This window comes from Nomascus leucogenys, chromosome X (assembly GCF_006542625.1).
Source record: "Nomascus leucogenys isolate Asia chromosome X, Asia_NLE_v1, whole genome shotgun sequence".
NCBI lineage: Eukaryota > Metazoa > Chordata > Mammalia > Primates > Hylobatidae > Nomascus > Nomascus leucogenys.
In genome coordinates this window covers 122,204,270-122,230,022 of record NC_044406.1, presented here as the reverse complement: position 1 = coordinate 122,230,022, position 25,753 = coordinate 122,204,270, and the positions used below count along the sequence as shown (strand labels likewise).

Here is a 25,753-nt window from a genome sequence, read left to right as displayed (position 1 = left end):
TAGGAGATATACCTAATGCTAAATGACGAGTTAATGGGTGCAGCACAGCAACATGGCACATGGATACATATGTAACAAACCTGCACATTGTGCACATGTACCCTAAAACTTAAACTAAAAAAAAAAAGGTTCTTTCGATCTCCTGCAACTTTTTCAGAAGCTGGAAATAAAGACCTAGATTGCTTTTCACTGAATAGGCTAGCACATCATCCATCAAAGGCTGTCACAGACTTCCAGAAAGTGTGCTGCCACCAAGATATTTTATAATGTAGGTAGCTTGAGAGCAAAGTTCATGAAAATATCACAAAGGTTGGGAAAATTCCCTCCAAATTCTTCCTCTTTCCCCAACCTGGCTGGGAGCTTTAGGTACTCAAACGACAACGATAATGTTAAGAGGTCTTTATTATTCAAAAAATAAATAACAAGATAATTACAAGTTCACTCTGGAAACAATGGAGACTGCAGGTAGATACAATAGATTTCCTTTAAATACAGTCATTTCGTGATGAGGAGTGGGCAGGCTCAGGGCTGCACTCCCTACTCCTCACCCTCATCTATAGTGGTAGAGACAGGGACAGGGTGGAAAGAAGAGAACTGACTAGCAATGGCCTGACTCCTGTGTGTGTGTGTGTGTGTGTGTGTGTGTCTGTGTGTGTGTGTGTTACACAGAGAGAAAGAGGGATTGAGAAGAGAGACTGGGGGAGGGAAGAGACTGACAGAGGGAGACAGAGAGATTGAGAAAGAGAGATTGGAAGAAAGAGGTTGAGAGAGAGAGAGAGAGAGACTGAAAGACAGAGATGGAGAGAGAGAGATTGAAAGAGAATGAATAACTGTCCGAGAGGGTGGCAGGGTGGGGTTTTTCGGTTCTCCACTGTGTTAGATGTTCTAGAGCCTGGCCCCCTCCAACAAGGCCACAGGAACCCAGAGTCAACCATAACTGAATGTGAGCTGAGGCTCCCCATTTCCCTTCTGCATCTTCACTGGTAAATCAAATGCATTATCCATGGAAAGACACTGCACGCAAAGAAACAAAACTGAACTTGGCAAATTATCTGCTGTTTACTCAGAATTCAACCTGTGCATAATGGCCTTGTCTTTTCATAGGACTCTCTGGATGTCTGCATCAGTGGGGTTGCGGCTTCAGATATATAAGCTCTTATGGAGCAGGGCCCGTTTTGGTTTCATGTGACCTGTAATTCACTTATTACAGTTCTACATGCCTTGGAGTGTATAATAAATAGTTCTCCATAAGGAGGATCCTAGGGTTATAAATAGGCAGTTAACAGGGGGTGGGCTTAACTGCTGTGCTGTATTATGAAGACTGCCAGCGTCAGCTCCACCACAGCCTGCAAGGTGACACTGTTCAGAGTTTGAGTAAGCCAAAGGATGTGAAGCCAGTGCCGTGGCTCACTTGGCTTGGATCAGTCACATTGACAAACACCGAAGCACCTGGTTGCAATTCAAATACTCCTCCCAAGTGAATGGATTGTTGCCCGCAAGGTTTGGCGGAACTGTGGGTATTTGCAGCTCTGAGTAAGATTCTCTCGAATCTACCGGGGGACTTTAGGCAGAGGCTGGCTATAAATGGAGCTTGACTCGGAGCTTCCCGATTGGAACAGAAGGTGACTTGGGCATAGATATAATAGAGTCCTTGTCTTTTAACGGTCAGCTGTTTCCCATTTTCCAGGGCTACCAAGTTGTTGCTCATGGTGTAGTATCCTTTTTCAGCCCACTGTAACACTGTTACAAAGACAGGGAAAGTTTGTGGTGAGGTGAAGCAAAGCATGGTTCACATTCTGACAAAAAATATAGTTTAATGTTGAATATTGGCTTTGTATAGGAATGGATTCTCAAGGCCCCTTCCATGGGCTTCAGAGTCAGACAGAGCCATGTTCCAATCTAGGCTCTATTTAAGCTTGGGCAAGTCTCTAAATCTCCCTGAGCTTCAGTTCCTCATCTGCAACACGGGGCTCATATTGGAGCATATTTCAGAGACTTGTGAAGATTAAATAAAGTAAGAGATCACAGTGAGTTTCTTTCTCTCGTTAGAGTTCTTATAGCCAATTTGTCTTGAACTTAAGAAGGCACAAATGATTTCAAAATTTGACATCATAAATTATACATACCAAATTACTCAGACCAAATTTTTGCTAATATTACCATGAATACCTTGCTTGCCTTGAATTTTACAAAGTCAGAGAGTTGTCAGTCTACCTGGCTCAGCCTCAGCACAGAGAAAAGACCCCATTTCTTCCTACCTGATCATGCTGTTGCAAACCTGCTCTGCCTCCCCCAGCAAGGACTAAAATTAGGCAAGGAAGTATGAAAATAAACTGTGTGCTTATTTCACGGTATGTTTTGATCTCCCATTGTAGTGGGCGCCACCAACTTGAAAGTACCAGTATTCTTGTGGCTAAGCCAGAGTACCCACCAACAGTGTGCCATTTTCTCGGCTGAGATGTTGAGTGGGTTCAAAGTAGTGTGTGCACCCGACTTGAAATCTCAGCTCCCACAGAAAGCTAGACTGACTGATGGGGGTGAGGGTTGAGGAAAAGTGAAAGTACTAATGTATTTGCTTCCTTGAGCTTTTTAAAAAATAATTCCTATTTGATAGTCTTAGGTCTATCAGGGCATAAGATCCCACCTGCTAAGGCTCGCCCTTTACTAATAGGGAGGCATCCTGAAATGCCTGACAGATCTGGGCCCTCCAGACCACTCCAGAAACAATGCTTCATTAGAATGTTTGCCCTTTTGAACCATTTTATTGAGAAAAAAAGGGCAGGTTCTCAATCTTTTAGTTCAGTAAGTTTACTTTGGTACGTCCTTATCTAATTTTAGTACTTGCTGTGGGATGTAGGGCAACATTTTAGCAGCATGGCTAGGTAGGAAGAAGAGGTTTGGGACTGGGGTGGGGGTGGAATGTTACTGTCTTCCCATCTGATCCCCTGGAAACCTATTGTGATGCAGACTGTAAGAGATTGTAGGACTGATATCCATTACAAGCCTTCTGGGAGAATCTGAGCTCTATGAAATATATCCAAGATCATGGGTTTAGATACAGGCGAAAAAAGACCAGTGGGAAGCTATTCTTCTAGGAGATTTCTCTGTTGTTGTCATCTGATTCAGAAGAGGGAAGGGGTACTTGACAAAATTATTAAATATTGTGTAACTAACTGGTATTAATGAGGGGCTTTATGTCACCCTTTTGACATCTAAGCCATGGTGAAGTAAACTAAGTAGTGTCACCTTACGGTTGTACAGCACTTGACAGCAAGCATCACTTTCAGCCACATTAGCTGATTTGATGCTCAAAGCTACCCTGTAAAGTAGGTGAAGTAGAAAACTGCTGCATAGGTAAAGGGTCTTGCTCAAGGTCACCCAGCAAGCGGTGGTCACGGTCCTTGAATCCCAGCGTTCAAAAACTCCATATTCAGTGCTCTTACTTTGGTACCATGATCCATGATAATGATAACTGTCCATGTGTTACACCTACTGAGAAGCCCAAGCCACTTCAGAGATGAAGCGGTGTCTTTTCTCTCTCTCTCTATCCGTCTCTCTTTCTCTCTCTGTCACACACATACACACACGCTCACACACATGCACTGCTTAGAACTCCATTCCGGAGCACTCTGTTGAATTTTTCAAAGACTCCCCTGACGCTCTTGCCTTTATGTTGATGGGGGACTTTATGTTAGCGTGCATGTTTCCATCCATTTATCAGATACTACATATTCTCCGGCACCAGTTATTGCAAGGTGCACATTTGGGAAAAAATATCTAAAGGCTAGAATGGTGGCAGAACGTATATGGAAATAAAATCGTTCAGAGTTGAAAAGATCACAATATGTCGTCTGTTGTTACTTCATTGGAAAATCTAACGTCTTGGGACCTATTGATCTTTACAGAATGATTTTACCTTTAATTTCCCTGAGGCTGGCCTCAGTGAGGCTGAGCTTAATCATACAGGGATTGACAGATGGCAGGAAATACCCCATGAGGCCCATTTCCACACAGTGAAGACGGGTTAGGAGGAGGGATGCTCCCAGTCAGGAGGTCACTACCTGCCATTTCTTCTGTTGTCAGAATAATGGTCCCTCCACCCAGTAATTCATCATTTAGAATCAGCCATTGAGCAAGAACATAATGAGAACATCGAGATTGCATTCCACCTCCTTTTGTCCCTCTAAGTCCCATCTCTGCCTTTGAACTCACTTTGAAGACAAAGAAGGGAATAGGAGAAGTGTAGGGGTAGGTTTGTAAATTGGGTCCCAGGGGAAAAGAGGAGTTTAACCATTAGGTAACATGACTTCAGCATCCCAGCCTTTCCCCTTGGGTGGCTACCGCTCAGATGCTGTGTGACTTACCAGATGTTGTTTTACTACTGGCCTCACTTATGACATGTGCCGCAATTTGAGGATTCTGATCACCTGAAATGAAACCAAAAACAAACTGTCAGGCTAATATAATGCAAAAACTGCCCACAAAACTATCTGGTCCAGTTCTACAGCTGTGTAATAGAGACTGTGCAAAAATAGATTATGTAAAAGGAAAGATAAAATGGTCTGAAATCTCTCCCACTGAAGGAAAAGTTGGTTTCTAATATCTGAGTAATTGAATTGGCTGTTTCCATTGATCCCATTCTCCTAACAGTTGATCAATACTCGATTCCATTTTGCATAGATTGACACAGGCTAAAAACACTGGTCTTCATTAAACATACCGTGAATCTTGCTTTTAGGAGCAACTCCATACACTGGGGATTTTAGTGGGCTCCAAAGTCTGCACACTTAGTAAGATTCTTATGGTTTCTGATTTGGTCAAGCAACTGGCCGAACTATTGTATCTATCTTTAATTATTTCTTGTGTTAAAGCCCTGCTCCCTAATGAGATGTGCCAATCTTTTAAGGGCAGAGACTGTGTGGAAGTTTCTTTTTGTCCAGTTATGAGCCTGATGTTGGGCACTTTGTAAGTGCCCTATAAATGTTGAGTTAAATTGCATGACCTAAATGACCAGTTTGGTTAATGTTATCATTTCCCTGAAGACTTCTAGACAGCATCTGCATAAACTGTTTCCTCAGATTTCTCTGTAATTAACAGACAGTGTGGTACTATTACTCAACATATCTTGCAGTCATTCTGAAGATAAAACCTTCATGGAAGTCGGATGACCATTTAGTATCCAGAACAACAGTTAAGGCAAGGTCTGAGTACTCTCTTTGCCTCAGAAAATAGTATCTCTATCTCTGTATGTATGTATGTTTTTGTGTGTATTAAATTTGCAGAAGCCATAACATCATGTTCACCAACTTTGTGATATAATATTCTCTCTAACAACACCCCCTCTTTCCCATAATCTGCTGCTGAAGTCACTTCAGGCATTATTGTATTGGTTTGCGGTGCCACATTCTAAAAGAACAGGAAAAAGTTAGTGTGTCCAAGAAAAGGAGGTGAGTGGCAGAAGAAAGGGCCTGGAAAGGGTCATAGGAGAAACAGTGGAAGACATCAGGGATCTTTAGCCTGGAGAAGAAAAAGCTCAGTCAAGGCTTGGCCGCCATGATTGCTGTCTTCCATATCTGGACAGCCGCTGGGTAGGAGAGCAATTATACTTTGTTCACTATGGCTTCAAAGAGCAGAACTGGGACAAGTGAGTGGAGATTATAGGAACAAAGTTTGACCTGAGGAGGAAAGACTTCTCTCGAGTAGTATAGTAATCTTAGTATTATTAGAGCCATTCAAAGACAGATCAGGCTGCCTTATGAGGTGGAAGGTGCCTCATCCCTAGACATGTTTGATCAGAGGCTAGACGGTCAGTGCTATTGTCAAGGAGATTTTTGTTGTGAGGATGGTGCTGGATTTGAGAACTCTCAAGGTCTCTTCCAACCCTGAGATGTTCAGGATGCTCTGACTTTAAGAACAGGGCAAATAATAGAACACTGTGACATTGTCACTCCTTGATCCCAGAGGCTCCACCGGCCACTGTGCCCCATGAAAAACTGTTATCAATGAGTGATGAATGCCACTGTTACCAAATGATGACTTTCCTGTCTTCTTATTCCACTGTAGGTGGTATCAGGCTGTATGGTTGCTTCTATTAAGGTATTCAACATAATGGGATTTCTTCAGATTTGGTATCATCAGCATTAAAGGAACATATCCTTTTTTCATAAATATATATGTACAAAGTCTTTCCAAATCACAGGGACCAGAGAAGGTGTCAATTTGACAACTGTGCTCCTGTTTTATTTCCAGGGCTAAAAGTTCCCTGATGCAACAACACTGGGTTGTTCAATATGATCAGCTTAAAGCTTCCTTTTAGTTTTAGGCATTCATAGAAATTAGTAAATAGCAAACCTACCTTTTTGCATTTCAAAGCTGTTTTCTTTCTTCTTCTCCTCTTTGTTTAGCATTATACCCTAAAATAAGAAGCATTGCAAGAGGTCATTTTGACAAGGGCTCTGCTGTGGGGTTTTAAAATTATCATTCGTTTTGCATCTGTCATTACTCTGTTGTCTGTTTCTGGTGAGGATTATCATATAGACTCAGATCCTGTCATTAATTCCATCATGCCAATTGGGAGTCCATGGATCTGACAGATGAGCCAACAACCCAGAAAGCCCAGGGGAGAATCTGGAAGTAAAATCCAGGCCTTATTATCTCCATTCCAGTGCTCTCTCCAGACCAGAGACTGTGATCCTGACCCTTCCTAAGACCCCCAACCTCCTTGGCTTTTACAGATATTGACAAATAATGCTGAATGGGGAGATGATTCTACCCTGGGAACTGGTATATGGAATATTATTAAACATAAAGCATAGTGTGTATCTATTAGAATAAATTTGGTCTGAAATCCTGTAGGAAAAGATAACAGTAAGTTTGACCTTGGGGGAGAAATGCCAGACTATGAAAAGACCCTCAGACATTTTAAATTTTGCTATCCCTTTCAATGGGCTGAAGAGATTCTCTTATTGATAGTTGCACTGTATCTATTTAGAATAATCAGCATTTCAGAAACACAGGTCATCTCCCAATGGTGTTGATGTTCAAAGGCAAATGCGACACTTCTTAAAAGGTTTCTTTTCACTTATAAACTGAAAGAAGCCTAGAGGTATTTAAAGAAGCTAACAGGAACTTCCATCAACACAGGCTGGAAGATGATAAAGGCTATTGCTGCCATTTTAAAGAGACTGAACAAAAGGCCTGGAGGGCTTAACTGGTCAGTATGAGGTCACCCAAAGAAGCTGAGGTTTAAACCAAGAGTGGAAACTGTGAGATGGCATTCATAGGCCAGGCTTAGCTTATTCCATCTGTCTATCCTCTGTGCACAAGGGAAGAAGACAGTAGTGTTTTCACATCTTATGATAATCAAAGTCCTGTGCTCCTTCCCACTCCTGGAATCAGTTGTCTACAGGACCCTTCCTTTTATTTCCTCCTCCAGAAGGAATTTGTGTTGTCACTGTTGAGTGCTGGCTGTAGGCTCAGCTCAGTTGCCAGATTTAAGGGCGTAGTTCACAGAGCCTCCAGGGGAACCTGAGCCTCAGAACGCTCACATGGGCCCCAGAGCTTCAACTTTCCATTTGAGCTGAAGAGCGGCACTATGAAGATGTGGTGACAGGAAAATGTTTGTGAGATCACAAGTAAACAAATGACTATTTAGTGTCTTTTCAAAAAGTAGAGTGTGGTGATCAAGGTTAAGATACTTTTAGGCTAAGTTGTTGCATTGGTGTTGAGGCCTGGCCAAGATGAAAACATGAACTCAGCAAAGCTCGTGTTTCGTGAGCCCAGCCTAGCCTTTCCGTGAACTTTCCCCCAGCCACACTCCCCAGAGCCTTTTTTTTTTTTCTTGCTTCACTCCCCACCTCAACTGAAATACTTTTTAAAGTAGACTTTCAGAAAATCCAGGATGAGTTATTTCTCTCTTAGTGGGAGTTCCATGTGGCAGGTATGGACAGGTTGCCCTTTAACTTGAAATAGAAATGCTTTGAGTCTCTCAAAGGCATTGAAGGCATTGGTGGGCAAATAATCATGGAACTGAACATCTAGCAGAGGTGGGGTGGGTTGCAAGTTTTAATATGAAATTATACTATTCAAAATAATACCTCTGCTTACCCTCACTTGAGCCCTGAATACCATCTTTCCCCCAAAATGACAGATTGGTGCTACCTGCCTCCAGAGATAATGAGTTCCTTGTCACTAGAGATGTGCAAACAGAGATTGGATGACCTCTTAGTCAGGAGGTGGAGAGAAGACCGAAGTTGTGGATTGAGAATTGGATCTGATGACTTCTAAGACTCCATCAAGCCCTGATTCAAAGACCCCAAATTCAAACTTGAGGTTGCTTAGGTGCAGCCAGACTGTGGCCCAGAAAGAAAGCCTACTAGCATTAGCCAAGAAAATATGAATCTAATCTGGAGCTATTCTATAATTGGCGTATTGAGTTTTTTCAAGGTCTAAAATTTTGTTTTAGAGTGAGAAATTTGGGGGAAAGCTTATTGGAAAGGGGATCCGTCATTGGGGGAGGATTGGGTAGCTGGAGGACTTTGTACCTACTCATTGTGCATAATCCTAGGTATAGGTTCCACACCTGCTGCAGTAGAGACGAGGGGCCTCCTTAGTTGCATGTAAGGAGGAGATCCCTGGGGCCCTGGCTGACATGCCTGAGAAGATCTGCCTTTTAAGAATATGAAACTTTGGAGCTGTCACTTTTTTCATACAAGCATAAGCAGGGAGGCCAAACTGACTGTTTTCTTTACTCCTGTCCTTGGTAGCTGATTTTGGGAGCTTTACATACATAGCCAACCTGAAATAATGACGTGAGGAATTGACAATTCAATCGTAAAAGTCTCCGTAAGAAATGAGGGGGACTGACAAGCCACTCTCACAGCCATTGGAGGGAACTGAAGGCTTATCACATAATTATAGAATGTCAGAGCTGGTAGTGCCCTTACAGATAATCTGTCTTCTCATGTTATAGATGACAAAACTGAGGCCCAGAAAGGTGAAGTTATTTACCCAAAGGCACACAGCCAAGCACATTCAGTCTGTTATTTGGATTATTAACCATTGTTTTGAAAGTGCCTTTATTCACCTTTAAACTGGTAACATCTTCCAATACTCTGTAATACTGGCCCAAATCCTCGAAGAACCGAAGAAACTCAAATCATTTTCCTAGCCGGCCAGTCTTGCAAAGTAAGGGTTTAGGAGTTTCATCTAAAGCCTAGATTAGTGTAAAGAACCTGAAAGCAAGCAGCGGATTTGAGCCACATTCTGTTCTCCGTAGGTGACTCAGGAATAAGCTGTTAGAGTCTTCACTAATGAATTAAATGGCACCTCGGTGACAGTACAGGAGGGCAGGAATAAGATCAGAAATAAGATCTTAAACCTTTTACGCCTGCATTAAATTACACATCTTCTATATGTGAGAACTAATTCCTGTTGGTTTACCCAGATACCCACCCACCTGGCCCAGAACTGTCCTCAATGTGGAGTGCTGCCTCCTAGAAATGACCCCTAAGTGAGCCGAGGCCCAAGGGTATTTGACTCAGTGTTCTGAAAGGGACATAGGCAGAAAGAACTCTTGATGTTCTGCCTCAGGAGAAAGAGCTCCTAGACCCCATGTCTGTGACAATGGAATTAATGTAAAGGTTCTAAAAATTCTTGTTTTAGGTATCTGTTATAAGCCACAGTCACTGCAGTGACTTCATGCTAGCTACCAGCCTGGTGGGCTAAAAGGCTTTGAACCCCCTGTGCCTCTGGTCATGACCGGCCATAGATTGGGCAGGCTTCATGAGCAAGCAATATTATATGGAGTCTGGTTTGAGCGGCACTGAGAATGTCTGTTACTTATTCCCTGCACCTCTCTCCCCAGTAAAAGGGAAAGATCTCACTGTCAGGGCATCTAAAATTCCATCATCAGAGAAGCACCAGAGACTGTTACCAGTCTTCAGGTGTCCCTTCACTTGTGGCCTGCTGCCACGGCAGCTGTCGATGGCTATTGCTTCCCTGGGAAATGCGGATCAAACTCTGGGTCCCCAGTGGGAGAGCATCAAGGTTTGGATGGGGAGACACAGAAATGCAAAAACCAAGCTTGGTGGACTTCATCATTTTGCCTAGTGGTAGCTGCATATGTAAGCTCACAAATATGTGTGACTGTACCTCTAAGGATATATGTTCCCCAGAGAGTGTCTTTGTTTTTTTTTTTTCCACACACACACACACACACCCATGTATGTTTATATACGCATGCATATATGTGTGTGTGTGTGTGTGTGTCTATAACCAATCTTTAAACATTGGCATTGTCAGTTTCCTGATCTAGCAAATGTAGTAAAACATTTCAATGACACTTTTACCAGCAACTAAGCTCCTTACCTTCACGAAGCCTTCAAACTGGCTTTTAATCTCCTCACAGTTCAGTAAGGATAAGGATTTTTCTCCTGTGTTGCATCTCTGTATCGTTTTCATGAATACAAAATCTTCATGAAGATTCCTTTCATCTTCTATCTATTTTGAAATAACAAGGATATGATAAATGTCATTCGGAAGGAGAATACAGCTAATGATATCTGCCTCTACATTCATTTCCATGGCATCAACAAGAGGAGGACTTTCAGGCACAAATGGGGAATAATAAGTTATTATATTGGCTGATTGCTATTTTGTATTTGCAGTTTAAAAATCTATAAAAGACAGCAATTAAGATGTCATGTTATCAGAAACTCCAGGTAGAAATCAGAGCTATTCTACTAAATGTTCATTACAAAATGCCTATTTTTTCAACATACTAGAGCAGCAATATTCTGTAATTGTCACATTTCTCATTGCTTCAGTAATGATTGGTCATTATAAACATCAGCCTAGAAAATAGTTTTCTGCAGAGTTAATTTGCCCACTTCATTTTAGTGTTCGTGATGCAGTGCTTTATAAAAAGAAGTTAATTTGCAATGTGTCAGTTAACGAGTTCTAACCACATCTCTCTCCCTTTTAACTTTAGTATTTGTAGAAAACATTTGCATTTTTAAAGAAATCATCTTTTATCCTCAAAGTAACAAGATATTTTATTTTCCAATATCTTAGAATAATTAAATGTATAGAATTCACTTGCATTATCAACTAATTTTATACCATTTTCTTGCTTTAAGAGATTTTTTAGATTCAAAACAAGATTCAGTTAGCTGGCAGCTTCTGCTGTCATTAAGAACACATGTAAATAGTATGGTAAATATCAGTCCACTGAGGTCACTATTGCCCCTTTAGAAGCTAGGCCTATGTCCAGACATTTGATTGACAGAGCACATCAGGCCAAACACAAATAACCAACCAGACCAGAAGCCCCCTCTTTTGTCAGCAGTGAAACCTAATATTTGGATAACCCAGTGGATGACTTCAGCCCTCACTACCTCACCTTACCCTGATAGAAAAATCTCATGACATTAATTCTAGGTCCGGATCCTAAGAGAGGACACTCAAGTAACCCTGAGAAAGTGCAATCATCCAGATGCTTTCTAGCCACAGTTCCGGCATCCAAAATTTTAGGAACAGCCAGAAAACTAATCAACTGTCTCCTTTACATCTATGATTGGTATTTTGTCAACACCAGCCAATTATACTCCTCAGTGGAAGTGAAAAAATACATGAAAACAAAATAAATCCTGATGGTTTTCTTTTCCTAAGAATGCAAAACAGCCTGCTAAGTTACTCTGCCCTTTTGTTCCTACAAGTCTAACCATTTAAAAATGTAAAACATCTCAGAGGGAAACTGAGCATCCTGCAACTACAATCAGTGTTTGCGAAGAATTACACAGAGAACGCTACTTTTACTAAAAGACTGCAAATTCTGGGACTTATCCATGTCTATGTTAATCTGAAGCACTATGAAATTTTAGATCAAATTGACGCTCTTCTTGCCTAGCTGGAAATTTAAAAGAAAAAAGCTGTCTCCATAAAAAAAATAGCTTACTTTTAAAGCAGAACTTTAGCAAATAATTATAGCTAGTGCGTACATAGTGCTTCCTATGTATCAGACCCCCTTCTAAACTCTTTACAAGGCTAAACTCACTTAATCTATGAAATGGACACCAACACCATCCCCATTTCTCAGATGTGGAAACTGAGGCACTTGCCCCAGGATAACAGAGATGGTATGGGCAGAGCCAAGATTTGAACCCAGGCAGTCTGACTCCAGATCCCAAGATCCTACCCAGAGACAAGAATATGAGACTTCATTGACTAGGCAACAAACATTATGCCACAAGACCATTCTTCTATTTGGTTTCTACCATCATCCATCATTTGGGTAGAATCAACCTATGAATTAGTAAGGATCCCAAATTTAGTTAATAAAGGCTTGTGGTTCATCTTACCTTGTCCAACCTTCTATGAAGATACACAGCAAAAAGTGCTGACCCAATCATCTGGGTGATAAGAAAAACAGTAAGTAAATACATAAAAATTTTCATGCTGACGGGCAGTCCAGTGGCCGCAGATCGGGGAGAAGGTTGGTTGTATGTTTCGATCATGCTGTGTTAAAGTTGAAATGGTATCTTCTGGCAGAGAAGGTGGCAGAGGCAGCATGAGAAGACTGTCAAAGTGGCCACCTTACTCAGGATTAGTTAAGAGCGCACAATCGTTGCAGCCCACACTTCCTGGAAAATGTGCTTCGTAGTCTTCTCTCCCAGCAAAAACGTTACGTAAAGGTTTTTTGTTTTTTTTTTTAATTATACCCGTATCATTCACTTCCAGGCTTTCCTTTTTGTTAGTAAAGAAGAAACAAGTTTCTTCTTCCATATATTCATTCTTGCCTTGAAATGTCATAGACTTCTTAACAGACAATGGCAGTATTTTCCTATCACTGTCTAACTTTTTGGGTTCGCCAGTTTCAAGGAAAGTGACAAATTCATCCACCAGCAATAGACTTATTTCAATTTCAATCTTACTAATACCAAGTGGGAACCTGGTATATGGAGAAAGAAACACATGTCAACAAAAGTTTGGATTGATTTTATGACTGGTGTCCCATCAACTAATTGTTTCTCAAAACTTTACTTCTTTAATCACTAAACTCAATGAAAGCCTGGCAGGTTTTCAGGTCAAGCCTACATGGCATAAAGCAAAAAAAGCATGCTGACGGTTATTAAATAAAATTTAGCTGGAACGATAATGCAAGAAAAATAAATTTCGCAAAGGCAAAGATAAGTAGGGTCTTGAGGGAAATCAGGCCAAGACTCTGGAATTGAAGTTAAAGTAAAAATAGTGACTTGACGTAGCTAAGTTGCCTGTGTACACTGTTCCAATCCATTAGATAATTGTTGATGCTGATGTAACGGTTCAGAATAGGGAAAATAGGCTGCAGTTAAGAGATCTGAATTCTAGTCTTTGCTCTACCAATAAATTGCTATGAGCCTTGGGCAAATCACTTCATCTCTTTAGACCTCAGTTTCCTCTTACCCAAAGGAGGCACTTGCATCTCTCTTGCTTATCCCGTAGGTTGCTGTGAAGATCTAATAAAGATGTGCATGAAAGAAATTTGAAACACATTAAGCAATAAACAATTCTCATCCTGAATTTTTTGGAATTTATTTAGCCTAAGACATGAGTTTTACAAATACTTGCCAACTCCTTACATGTTGGTAAAAACCAAATGAACAGTAACAATATTAAAAACACCTTAAGTTTTGACAATGAATTGAATCACCGAAGTGTGTAGGATTACACATTTCTGAAGGGCTTTTGCACCATCTTATCAGATTTCCTTCAAACTAAAAGCAGCTGTGGAAATCCCTACCTCACATCCAAACCTGGTCTAGAAACCATGATAAAATTGCTTTGATGATTCCTATAAAATTGTTTTGAGAGACAAATAGGAAACGCAAAAACTGCTCTGATAGGCATGCTATCTATATAGTTAGCACCTGCTTTCTTCCCCTCCCACGCCCTAGCATCCTGTCCTGGGCCCAGATCTATGTAGCTTTTCACTACCTCTGCCAAGTAGGTGGCTTCAATGCACGTGATGAACTTTGATATGTCAAGTCAGAGGCTTTGGTTCTTAGACAAGTAACCTTAGTTCCACTGAAGGAAAATTATCATGAGAGCCAAAATGGGCTCAAGGACTTCTGCACTGTCAGTTTTATACAACTTGAGAGTGACAGAGCTGCAGGGGCCCCGCAATCAGCTCAGCCAAGACCCAAGGGAGGGGAGGCTGAAGGTCACAGATTTGTTCACGTGACCAACTTGAAAAAACAGTTGTTGTCCAACCTCCTTGCCTCAACTTCTTGATCCCCAGCCTCCTACAGTCTGACTTCTGCCCACAATATTCCCCTGAAATTGATCCCACCATTATTAGCTCAATAATAGTTTTGGCTGAATACTTGTTAGAGTTTATTTTTAGTGACCTCTCTATTACTCTGTTGACCTATTAACCTGTTGTCATCTTCCTGAATGCTCTCCCCACTTGAATTCTATATCACCCTATTCTGAAGGGCTTCTGCCTCTCAGAATCCTTCTTCATGTTATCCTCTTTTCTCTTCCTATCCCTTAAAACTTTGGTATTCCTTCTATTTCCTTTCCTTCTCCCTTCTCCTCTCCTCCCCTCTCTTCTTGTTCTCCATGATTTCATTGGGTGATTCATGGGTTTCATGAACTTTCATGGGTTTCAATCTCACCTTCATTGTGATAAATCTCAAATCTATAACTGAAGTCCTGAACTTCAGAGTTGTAAGCACAGCTACCTCTGAAAATCTCTACTTGGGTATTCCAAAGCCATCTCACATTTGGTATGCTCTAAAATTAATTTATCTCCCCACTCTAATTCCAATCCAGACCTGTTCTCCCTTAAGATTCTCCATATCTCTGTGAATGGTCCCACCACCCACCTAATTGCCCAAGTCAGAGATCTGGGATTCATTCATGATTTTTCATTCTCTCTTGCCCCAGATTGCCCCAATCCCAGTGGCTTCTTCCTCCAAAAACCTTGGTTGCCACCACTTCTCTCCATGGCCCCTGCCATCATCATACTCCAGGCCCATATATCCTCTCTTTTGTAGATTACTGAATTGTACCATCCTAACTTATCTTCTTGTTTCTCTTTCTGTCCCACCCTATCCATCTTTCACACTGACAGCAAATGACTCCAGAATGCCCTGTTTATACCTCAATTCTTGAAGCCTTCTCTTTCTCTCATCCTTCTGCCTGGTGCTCTACCATAATGCCACAATTGGCTACCTTTCCAGCTTCCCAATTTAGGCTGTTTTTTTGATTTCTGATTCTGCATCAGAAGTCCTTTGTCTTAGAACCTCTCATGCCTGTCTCTCCCTAACAGGGAGTGGGCTCCCTTTTAATATCTTCAGCTGCCTAACATGTCCAGAAATGATTATCAAACTTAGTTTCCAAGAAATGTATACATGTATAGGAGTGCATGCAAGTGTCTATAGCCAAAATCAAATACTGGCCATCTTTTTCTAAGTTTACAGAAAGAATTAAGTTAGTGGATTGAAGTCTCATTTTTCAGTTATTTTTACACGGAATTTTCTTAAATATCGGTCACCCTTTTCTACTACTACTTTTCTGCTAGCTAGTGATTGATCTCTAGCAAATATCAAGGGAAAAATAAGAAAAACAATGGATCATACTTCAACAGTTTGTTTTTGATGTGAATATGCTTGTGGTTGTGATTTTATATTGATAACCCAGGACACAGTCATAGTTTCTGCTTGGAAAATTATTTCCAGCACATATGAGAGAGTTAAATATATCAGTATTTTGTTTGTTGTATGAAGGGCCTCCTAAGGGTTCTTTTCCCTGAATATGTCTGAAAAGCTCTAGACTAGAGGAAAGGGTCTCGATTCTTAACATGGCAGATGAGTTGACCCCTGCCCACATTTCTCTCCTCATCGTCTACGACTCATTCAGGTTCAATCCTGAGCATCAAGCATTTTAAGCTAGTTTTATTTCCCGAAATGTGCTGTGCTTATTCATGTTATTCGTGTGCCAAGGCTAATTCTCTCCTGTCTTATCTATTAATGTTTTTTGTTTGTTTGTTTGGTTTTTTTGAGACAAAGTCTCACTCTGCCGCCCAGACTGGAGTGCAATGGCGCAATCTCAGCTCACTGCAACCTCCATCTCCCAGGTTCAAATGATTCTCCTGCCTCAGCCTCCCAAGTAGCTGGGACTACAGGCTTGCGTAACCGCGCCTGGATAATTTTTACAATTTTTTTTTAGTAGAGACGGGGTTTCACCATATTGGCTAGGCTGGTCTTGAACTCCTGACCTCAGGTGACCCACATGCCTTGGCCTCCCAAAGTGCTGGGATTACACAGGCATGAGCCACTGTGCTCTACCTCTTCTGTGCTTAATCTATCATAGCATTTGCCACATCATATCATAATGGACTTGTCTGATTTTTCTACCATTAGCTATTAGAGGAAAAAGATAATTAAAACAAAAACAAAAACAAGAAAACCCAGAACCTTTGGTTCCTGACACATTGTAAGGAGTTAGCAATTATTTGCCAAATTACTAAATATTATTTTAAAGAGATAGAATGGGAAGTTGTAAAATATTCTAACCTGGGAGAATAGCGCTTGGCCAGCTTTTCTAGCAATATATGTCAGAATATATTTACATTTTCTTCAATTCCCTTAATTCTCTCTCTTTCCTCTGGGTCAGTTCCATTTGTTTATTTTGGTCCTTTTCATTATGTTGCTAGTTTTTCTCAAATGCTTGGCGATTTATTTATTTATGAATGAAAACCTGTGTTGGTTATTATGGGTAGATGGCATGAGTTTCCTCTGCAATTTTGTTGATCTATCTGTTTCCCCCACAAACCTCTCTCCGGAATGGGAGGGCTGACTGTGGGTTCTGTTTAAGTGGGTAGGAAATGTCAACAGTCAGGCTTCCCTTTAGGTTATGTGGGTGGAGAGGCAGGAAGACCAGGGACCCCCACAACTGATGAAGTAAGGAGGGCTTTTCTCTGGGGGTGGAGCCTTGTAGAAGGTTTCACTCTTGACTAATGCTGGTTTTCCTTTTGGTTTTGTCCTCCTATCTGTTGTGGAGGTCTCAGCACCCTTCCCGAGCCCTGTCTAGGCAACTTTAGACTGAGGGCCAAGGCCAAATGCTGCTGCTAACAAATGGTCCGCTGGGGGAAAGGAGAGAGAAGGAGAGGGCCACCTTTCCCAGCTGTTTCCACTGCCGCTCTTCAATGACTGCCTCATAGCCCACCCCTGCTCCTCACATTCATTGACTCTGTGATTAATGCTTCTTTGGGAAAGCACACTCTTGCAACTTACTGAATTGCAATGTTTACTGCTCTGATCTGTCTGTTTGTCCAAATTCATGGCCTTTCTTGCTTGTTGGTATCTCTCAAAATTTATGTCACATTGATGTCACCTTTTCGTATTTCCTATGGTTGTTGTGGTTTCTTCCTTTTTATATTTATTTTTGACTAAATAATACATTCACGTGGTCTAAAATGTAAATGAAAGAGTATGAAAGAGTATGTAAAGCAGTCTTTTTCCCATCTCTTCCTTTCAGTCTTCCATGGTTAACCAGTGTTGTCAGTTTCTTATGTATCTTCCTGGGATGCTTTTATGCACATTCAAGCAAATACATAGATATTCCCTTTCAGCCTTTTAACACACAGCGGTATATAACACATTGTTCTACATCTTAACAATGTATCTTGGAGATTGTTCTATGTCAGCAAAACACTTCCTTATTCTCTATTTTTTTACAACTTCATAGTGCCCCATGACATGAATGATGATGTACCATAAATTATTTAACTAGTCCCCTATTGATAAACATTTAGGTTGTTTCCAATCATATGATATTTTTAAATGCTGTAACAAATAACCTTGTACTTACTCATTTTTAAAAGTTTTTTTTTCAGACGTTTTCATGGGATCTGGAAGGCTAAAATTTACATATATTTTAACACTGATCAATCAACTTTTAACCTAAACACATCACACTTGAAGAAAGATGATTTATGGGTTATTGTTTATTTTCCATTAGTGAGATTGATGCACAGTAAATTATGTGTGTTATACACCCTCTTCAAAGCCAGACATCACATTTTAAAGTGTCCAATGCAAAGTCCTATCTAACATTAAGGATATGTGTGATTCTTCATGTGGATCTGCAGCAGAAAGCTGAAGATGACGTGATCTCTGGTACCTCCATTCAGAATACTGCATTTGTTGGCTGGATTGGAAAGAAGCAACTTCAGGAGACACTTCTTTGAATCAGTTCATTTGTTCACATCAACATTCACTGAGTGCCTACTATGACCCAGGTGCTGAGCTGGACCCTGGGGATACAAAGAAAAAGATGATAGTCCCTGCTTTGCCAGGAGCTTCCAGTTCAGAGAAGCTGACCAATACACGAGCAGACAGACAATCACAAACAGTGTGAAAAGCACCACTGTAGAAGTGAACACAGAATGCTGTGGGAACAAGAAGGAGGAGTACCTACACACCCAGGGGGTGGGGCGGGGTGGGGTGGGATAGAATGCATGTCTGCGAAGCCTCTCTAGAAGCAAAGACACCTGTCATAACTTTGCATCCTGTCTTGCAGCACTCCACTGACAAATCTCAACATTCAGTGTCCATCTGCTGTCCTTGGCCTTTCTAGTCTGGAATCTTCCATTGTTTTCCATTCTGCAGAAGTCTTCTAGTTGGTTATGTTTATTCTGGCACTCCAATGGCTCAGGAAGAGTAACATAGGAGGGGCGTGGGGATAATCACCTCTAGCATAGATGAGTGTGGTTGGGAATGGGGATGTTGAGTGTGTTGATCTGGTTTCTGGTATTAGTTTTCACAGTGTGACCAGAATCTTCATTCTCCCTTTCTACCAGATGCCTACCTCCATCCCAGGTCCTCAAGGTGAGCTTCCTTGGCACATATCCACTCCAGAGTTGTATCCTAGAGGCAGGATTCTGTCCCCTTGCCACTGCCACACACTCCCCACCCCAAACACAGCAGGAGAATCATGATTTGAAGGGAATTCTGGAAGAAATTTCTAGTCATAAGTAGGCCCTTGGGTGCTGCTGTAACCCTTGTATGACTCTAACACCTATTGCTGTGAGTTTAGCCAAACAAACAAACAACAACAACAAAAAACCCATAAGTTCCCCACAGCATCTCTCTGTATATTCCAAAAGGTTCTCCCATTGATGTTTCCTATGGCAAGACTGTCTGAGGGGCCTTGTGGCTAACACTGAGTAGTCAATATCCTTTCAATAAGTATTTTCCCAGCATTTGGCAAGCACTAGGCTCTCTGATAGGTCTGAGAATCCAAAATGAGAAACACAGAGCTGCTAGTTAAGGAGATACAAAAGCCAGAGTGGACCACAGTGCACTGGGTAAGCATCCACAGTAGAGAAGTGCAGGGGATTTGGGGAGCATGCAGGAGTGAGGGTGAAGAGGTGACAGACTCAGGGAAGACTTCTTCCTGGAAGAGGAAGCCCTGAGGGAATTTTCTGGGTCAGGAAAGAATACATTCCAGGTGCGCGAACTAGCATGTGGAAGGACCCACAGGCTGGAACTCAGGGGCTCGTTCTTCTTTTAGGGCTGCAGGCTTGGGATCAAAGCCTTCTTCTGGTCTCTGCATAGCACCTCAGGTTCTCCAGTCAGCCCTTAATGTGGAACATGAAATATCAGGTTTTTATAGAACAAAAAGTTCCCTTTCTTCCACGGTGAAGGGTCTCAGGGATGGCGTGCTCTGCAGGTGGGCACATAGTTGGCACCTGTTTTCCTTCAAATATCAGCCTGACATGATTGAACATTTAAGACTTGTCTGTGTGGTTCTAGTCCAATTTTTAAACCTCCCTTGCTCTAGTCTCAGCCTGCCTTTTTTTTCTTTTTTTTTTTTTGAGACAGAGTCTTGCTGTGTCGTCCAGGCTAGAGTGCAATGGCGCGATCTCTGCTCACTGCAATCTCCATCTCCCAGGTTCAAGTGATTCTTGTGTCTCAGCCTCCTGAGTAGCTGGGATTACAGGTATGCACACCATGCCTGGCTCATTTTTGTATTTTTAGTAGAGACAGGGTTTCACCATGCTGGCCAGGCTGGTCTGGAACTTCTGGCCTCAAGTGATCTGCCCACCTTGGTCTCCCAAACTGTTGGGATTACAGGCGTGAGCCACCATGCCTGGGCTGAGCCTGCTTTCTGCATCTCCCCTAGAGCTCCAGGACTTTAGTAGGCTAGCTCCTGGCTCCACTGCCCAGAAACCCCTCTCCACAGCCTTTCCCCGCCTACCCTGCAATTTACCTCTACCATGATCCTTCTTCTTGACTTAACTCATTCAGGGCTCTCTCTCTTTCCAACTTCTAACTGGTGTCCTCCAGGCTGCCCTCTTCAGTTCAGACCCCAGGCTTGGGCAATTTCTGTCTCTCTGATTCCTCCTGTGATCTGTTCCTGACAACCCCTTGGGGGCTGTTTGTGAAATGTGCCCTCTGCTTCTAACTCATCTCTTAGGTATCCTCACAGGAGACTGCCTTCTTAGTGGGGGCCTGATGCAGAAGACCTCTAGTTCTCCCACAGTGTCTTCTGGGGCCAGGCCCGCTGTTTCTCACTGAGGCTCGGAGAAAGGCAATGACTTACCATGGTCATGCAGCATGGTAGCGGCAGAGCTGAGAGTACCCCAGGCCTCCTGACTTCCAGCCCAGTAGTCTTTTCCAGGAATCAAGCTGCCTCTCAGAAGACTCAGGTCTTCTAGCCAGCATCAGCTCCCACCCACTGACTGCACTGTGCACCCATCTCTGTTAGCACTTCCTTCCTGAGCCACTTCATTAAAACTGAAGCTGGCCCGTCCAGGCTTCTGACTCAGCAGCCCGGCAAAGAACATCCAGCCATGTCTGCATCTGATTAAGGAAACGCCAGGGGCAGGAAATATACTTTTTTTTTTTTTTTTTCCTGGCTGAGTCGAGGGGTGCAAAAGGAGGTGGAGAGTTTCAGTAAAATAGTTAAGATTTGAGTAGAAGGTAATCTTTCAGCACAAGATGTACCACAGGGACCACAGGGGTGGAAGAGAAGTAGAAGGGCTTTATCAAAAGATTTAGGATTACCAGTTAAATACATTTTGGTACAGAGGTATATTTACTGGTTTAGAAGGACCCCTGTGATACACTGATAATGCAAATATCATGGCAGAAATAGGATGTTCCCCCCCCCTTTTTTTTTGATGGAGTTCCACTCTTGTTGCCCAGGCTGGAGTGCAGTGGCATGATCTCGGCTCACTGCAACCTCCGCCTCCCAGGTTCAAGCAATTCTCCGGCGTCAGCTTCCCGAGTAGCTGGGATTACAGGCACCTGCCACCACGCCCGGCTAATTTTTGTACTTTTAGTAGAGATGGGGTTTTGCCATGTTGGCCAGGTTGGTCTTGAACTCCTAACCTCAGGCTATCCACCTGCCTCGGCCTCCCAAAGTGTTGGGATTACAGGCGTGAGCCATTGCAACTGGCCCAGTTCCAGTTTTGTAAAAATAAGTTGAGAGTGTCCCCAAAGTGCTTATGGGTAGTAGCTAAAAGTTCCCCTCCATGCTCTGCACCCATGTTAATTTTTGCCCACAGGTAGGTAATTGGAAAACAATTACCACAACCTTTGATAGCTATTGTGGCACGGGTGTTCCCCTGTGAATAAGTGGAGTTGGGAATCTTTCTTCATCACAATGCCCCACGGTGAACTGCGCCATCTTGGTAAGCGTGGACCTGGGACAGTTTCCACTAGAGCATTTCCACGTAGAACTCAATAGCCCCTATCTTTGACATCAAGATGTTTTCTGACTGTGAGGAGAAGGACATCCTGGTACTCCTTGTCACAGGGAGGCTGATGCCTGGAGCCCTCTCTCTCCCCTGACATCGGGGAACCAACCGCATCTGAAGTAGTTTCAAATAAGCAGTAGGGTTGATATCTGTTCTGGGTTGAACAGTGTTCCCCTCCCCAAATTCAGGTCCATGTGGAACCTGTGAATGTGACTTTTTTTGGGGGGAAATACTTTGCAAATGTAATTAGTGAAATTAATATAAGGTCAAACTGAATTAAGGTGGGCCCTAATTCAATGACTAGTGATCTTATAAGAAGAAGGAAATTTGAGCACAGACAAACACAGAGGGAAAACAGCCATGCAAAGATAGAGGCAGGGATTGGAGAGATATGTCTACAAGCCACAGAACATCAAGGATTGCTGGCAACCATCAGAAGCTAGGAAGAAACAAGGAAAGACCCTCCCCTAGATCCTTTAGAGAGAGCTTGGCCCTACCAACACCTTCAAGTTCAGACTTCTGGCCTCCAGGACTGTAAAAGAATACATTTCTATCGTTTTAAGCTCCCCAGTTTGTGGTAATTTGTTATGGAAGCCCTTGGAAACTAATACAACACTTCTGTGGAAGAAACTGGCTCCATCTTTTGAAATGCTGCTCCAATCATGAGCAGAAAGATGAACATAAGCAGAAAGATGTTGAACAGCAGAAAGATGTTGAACATGAGCAGAAAGATCATGAACATGAGCGGAAAGAATGTGAGCAGAAAGATGTTCATCAGCAGAGGACACACAGTCAAGCGGAGGAACTGCATGGCTCTTTGATTATGCTCTACACTCATCTACATGTGCACACAGAAACAAGTTGGCAAGGTACCACAGGACTTGTGTCTGGGTGATAGGTTCTGGGGTATCTTTATCTTTTTGCTTTAACTTGTCTATATTTTTGAAGTTTCCCACAGTGAATATGTGCGACTTGTGTAAAAAACATGTATCTATAGCTATATCTACCCATTATCTATCTATCTATATCTATCTATCTATCTATCTATCTATCTATCTATCTATCTATCATCTATATCTATCTATCTATCTATCATCTATCTATCTATCTATGTATTATCTATCTATCTATCATCTATCTATCTATCTATCTTTAATCATTAGATTTTTGCCATTGAAGGTAATGGTAAAACCACAATTACTTTTGCACCAACCTAATACTTGTATTCTCTATTCTCATGCACTTGCAGAATCCTTCCAAATGAAATAGACCCAGGGTACCTTCATTTCTTGTAGGCCCAAAGCTAGGAACTACTCCCTAAACGCAGTTGCAAGGATGTGGGTAGACAATAATAAAACTATATGTTTATATGGTATTAGATACTCTTCAAAGAGCACACCTCTGTATCTGTCGACCCATTCAGCCTGATACCCCTCTGATAGATGAGAAATCTGAGGCTCCAACTTCTAACTGCTATCTTCCATGCTGCCCTCTTCAGTTCTGACCCCAGGCTCAGGAAGTTGTTAAGCAGCTCCTCCAAGGTCTCATAGATAATAACTTATGGTCTTGATGCCTGGTCCAGCACTAGTTTCTAGAATGTAAGATCCATCCATAAGGGCAGGGCCTTTTTGTCTTTTTTATTCACTGGTGTATCTCCAGCACTTAGAATGGTGCCTGGCATATAGTAGGTGATCAGTAAATTTTCATTGAATGAATGTATAAATAATTACAGTGTGATGAAAGCAAGCCCTTCTGGAGAAGTATCTTCTGCCACTAGGAACACTTTTGTTCAGGCCAGGCTGTTGTGCTCTGCAGAAGGCAAGCAGGGCTGCTGAAGGGGTCCTGCTCTCTTTCCAGTCTCTGTCCTTCCACAGCCTGGCCCCCAGCCCCAGGTAAGAGTTAGCTAATTCCTAGAGCTGGACTCTCACGTCATCTACAAGGAGGCTTCTATGTAGTGTGGTTCAAGGCGGGACTGGAAAAGGCTCTTTGTCCTAAAATAGTGCCACTCGGCAAAAAGATCCAGGGACAAGGGAAGGGCAGGCCAAATGATTTGGGACCAGGACAAGGAACAGGACACAGCAAAAAATATTCAGGGAGAAGGTAGTGGAAAGGTGCATGGGACAGTTTAGGAATAGAACAAGAGGAGTGCAGAAAGCGTCCAAAAAAAAGTCAGGAAGGAAAATCTTGGTGAAACAAATGGGAAAAAGGAAGGTGGGGGTAGTGCAGGCAGAAAAGCCTTGTCCTCCCCAACCAACCGCTGCCCCGCCCCAGACCAACCCTCGTACACACAGTCTTCTCAGGATAACCTCCCATTTCCCTCATACAGGTGACACCTTCCCACCTGGCGGCTGTGTCCAGGTCTTCTAAAGGACAAGCTTTGTACAGAGGGGCAGGCTCCCTCCCCAGTTGTCCTTTTTACATGCAAATCCTCCTGGGAAAGCTGCCAGGGAGTAAATTTCCAGGAAGCCCTAAAGCTGCCCCTTCCCCTGCCTGGGAGGGTGGGGGTGGGGCTACTCTTAGCGCTGGCAAGGACTGAGTTGAGAGAAGCTAGGGAATTTGAGAAGCGGAGGGAGGGCAGGGGGCCTCCAAGGGCTGGGGTCAGGGGGCAGAGCTCTGGGGACTTTGAGGATTTCACAGCCCTTCTCTCCCCTGGCCCTCTTCCACACACCCCAGGATGGGAAGAGGAAGCTTAAGGAGGATGAAGGGACAACTAATTACAGGTAAGGAAGTTGCCTTAAAAAACCAGGCTCACAGCACTATCTCAATTAAGGGCCATGTCTGGCTAATTTACTAGACAAGGGGAGAGGTGCGGTTTTGATAGCAGGAGAGCACACATTTCTGCGTCCAGGTAGACCCACAGGTATCTGGGGGAAGGAAGTCTCCTGGGGACTTTGAGCTATACCGGAGGGGAGTCACGAGGGTGTTTTTCTTCTCTTCCAACATTGCATACTGCTGTCCCCAGCCTTCCATGGGTTCGCGCACTAGTCATCACTAGGTACAAAACACCAATCCGGGATTTTACTCATGTGGCTGAACCCGAGAATTAACGCATTTCGCCAATTTTCAATGCTCCTATTTCCATGCTTCTTAACAAAAACTTATCTCAAAATCCTCTTCCACCTGGGAGCAGAATGCTTATTTGCAGCTTAGGACACATAAGGATTTTCTGTCACTGGGATGAGATTTGGGAATATCCTTCACAGAGTGGGTGAACTGTAAAAAATACTTCATTTTCAGAGTTAGCGCCTCTGAAACCGGAAATGTGAACAGAGCTGACTTAGTGCTAATACTTTCTCTTACTCCTGTAAGAAAGAGTTAAGACTGTGCTAGAGTTAGCAGTGATGTGCAAAAACCACAGTAGAGGTTTTGTGAAGAAGAGCATTTGTGGCTTTTGCACAAGTTATTCCTAAACCAAGGCTGGGGATGGCATATGACACTTTTCAAAGTAGCTTCTGGATTGGTATTTCACTGAAATAAAGATCTTTCAGCAAGACCGGAAAGCCAAACATTTACGTTTCATGACCTCTACAGGAAAGTAATAGTTGCATTGTGGAACATTCTAGAATGGCAGGCTCAAACCATGGCCCGGAAGAACTGTAGGCTTTTTGGGGTGGGAGGGGGGGCGAGACAGGGAAAATCTAATTCCCAATAAAGATTTCTGATCGTTTTCCACTCACTCTCCCCACCCCGTCACCTAGTTCTGTGGCTCTTCTCCAGCCACCTCCTCTAGCAAAGAGGCTTCTATTAAATAGCTGGGAAAGAGAAGGTAGAGGAAACAGAGAAGAAAAATTAATGCTAATCTCAGGAAGTCTGTAACACTTTTATCTCAAATGTTGCTTGCATAGGCAAATAATTTGCATCAGGTACCCAATTATACTGTTGAGTGTTCCAAAGTATGTCATGCACCTAGATGTGGCCCTGGAAAAAGTCACTGCTGTTTTGTAATTAACCCAGACTTGTATAAGAAGAAAAGAGGGATTTGCCAGGTAAACATATGTTTAT

General features: G+C 42.5%; 1 protein-coding gene and 1 long non-coding RNA gene across 3 annotated transcripts; both read right to left on the bottom strand.

Annotated features, from left to right (window-relative positions):
* Window positions 1-384: 384 nt before the first annotated feature.
* Window positions 385-12,686, bottom strand: CD40LG (CD40 ligand). Of its 2 annotated transcripts, XM_003272575.1 has the most exons (5): window positions 12,360-12,686; window positions 10,369-10,500; window positions 6,356-6,413; window positions 4,365-4,427; window positions 385-1,740 (listed from the first exon to the last, which is right to left on the bottom strand). In XM_003272575.1, exons 1-5 carry the CDS (start codon window positions 12,513-12,515, stop codon window positions 1,364-1,366), a joined length of 786 nt encoding a protein of 261 aa, XP_003272623.1. In that variant the 5' UTR covers window positions 12,516-12,686; the 3' UTR covers window positions 385-1,363. The 2 variants fall into 2 exon arrangements, with proteins under 2 accessions (XP_003272623.1, XP_012354570.1); XM_012499116.1 differs by lacking the exon at window positions 4,365-4,427 and having other exon boundaries at window positions 1,041-1,740; window positions 12,360-12,515.
* Window positions 12,687-17,974: 5,288 nt separating this feature from the next.
* LOC105738135 lies at window positions 17,975-20,854 on the bottom strand. Its single transcript, XR_001113870.1, has 3 exons — window positions 20,593-20,854; window positions 19,528-19,627; window positions 17,975-18,301 (listed from the first exon to the last, which is right to left on the bottom strand). It is a non-coding gene; the product is annotated as an uncharacterized LOC105738135 (long non-coding RNA).
* Window positions 20,855-25,753: the final 4,899 nt, after the last annotated feature.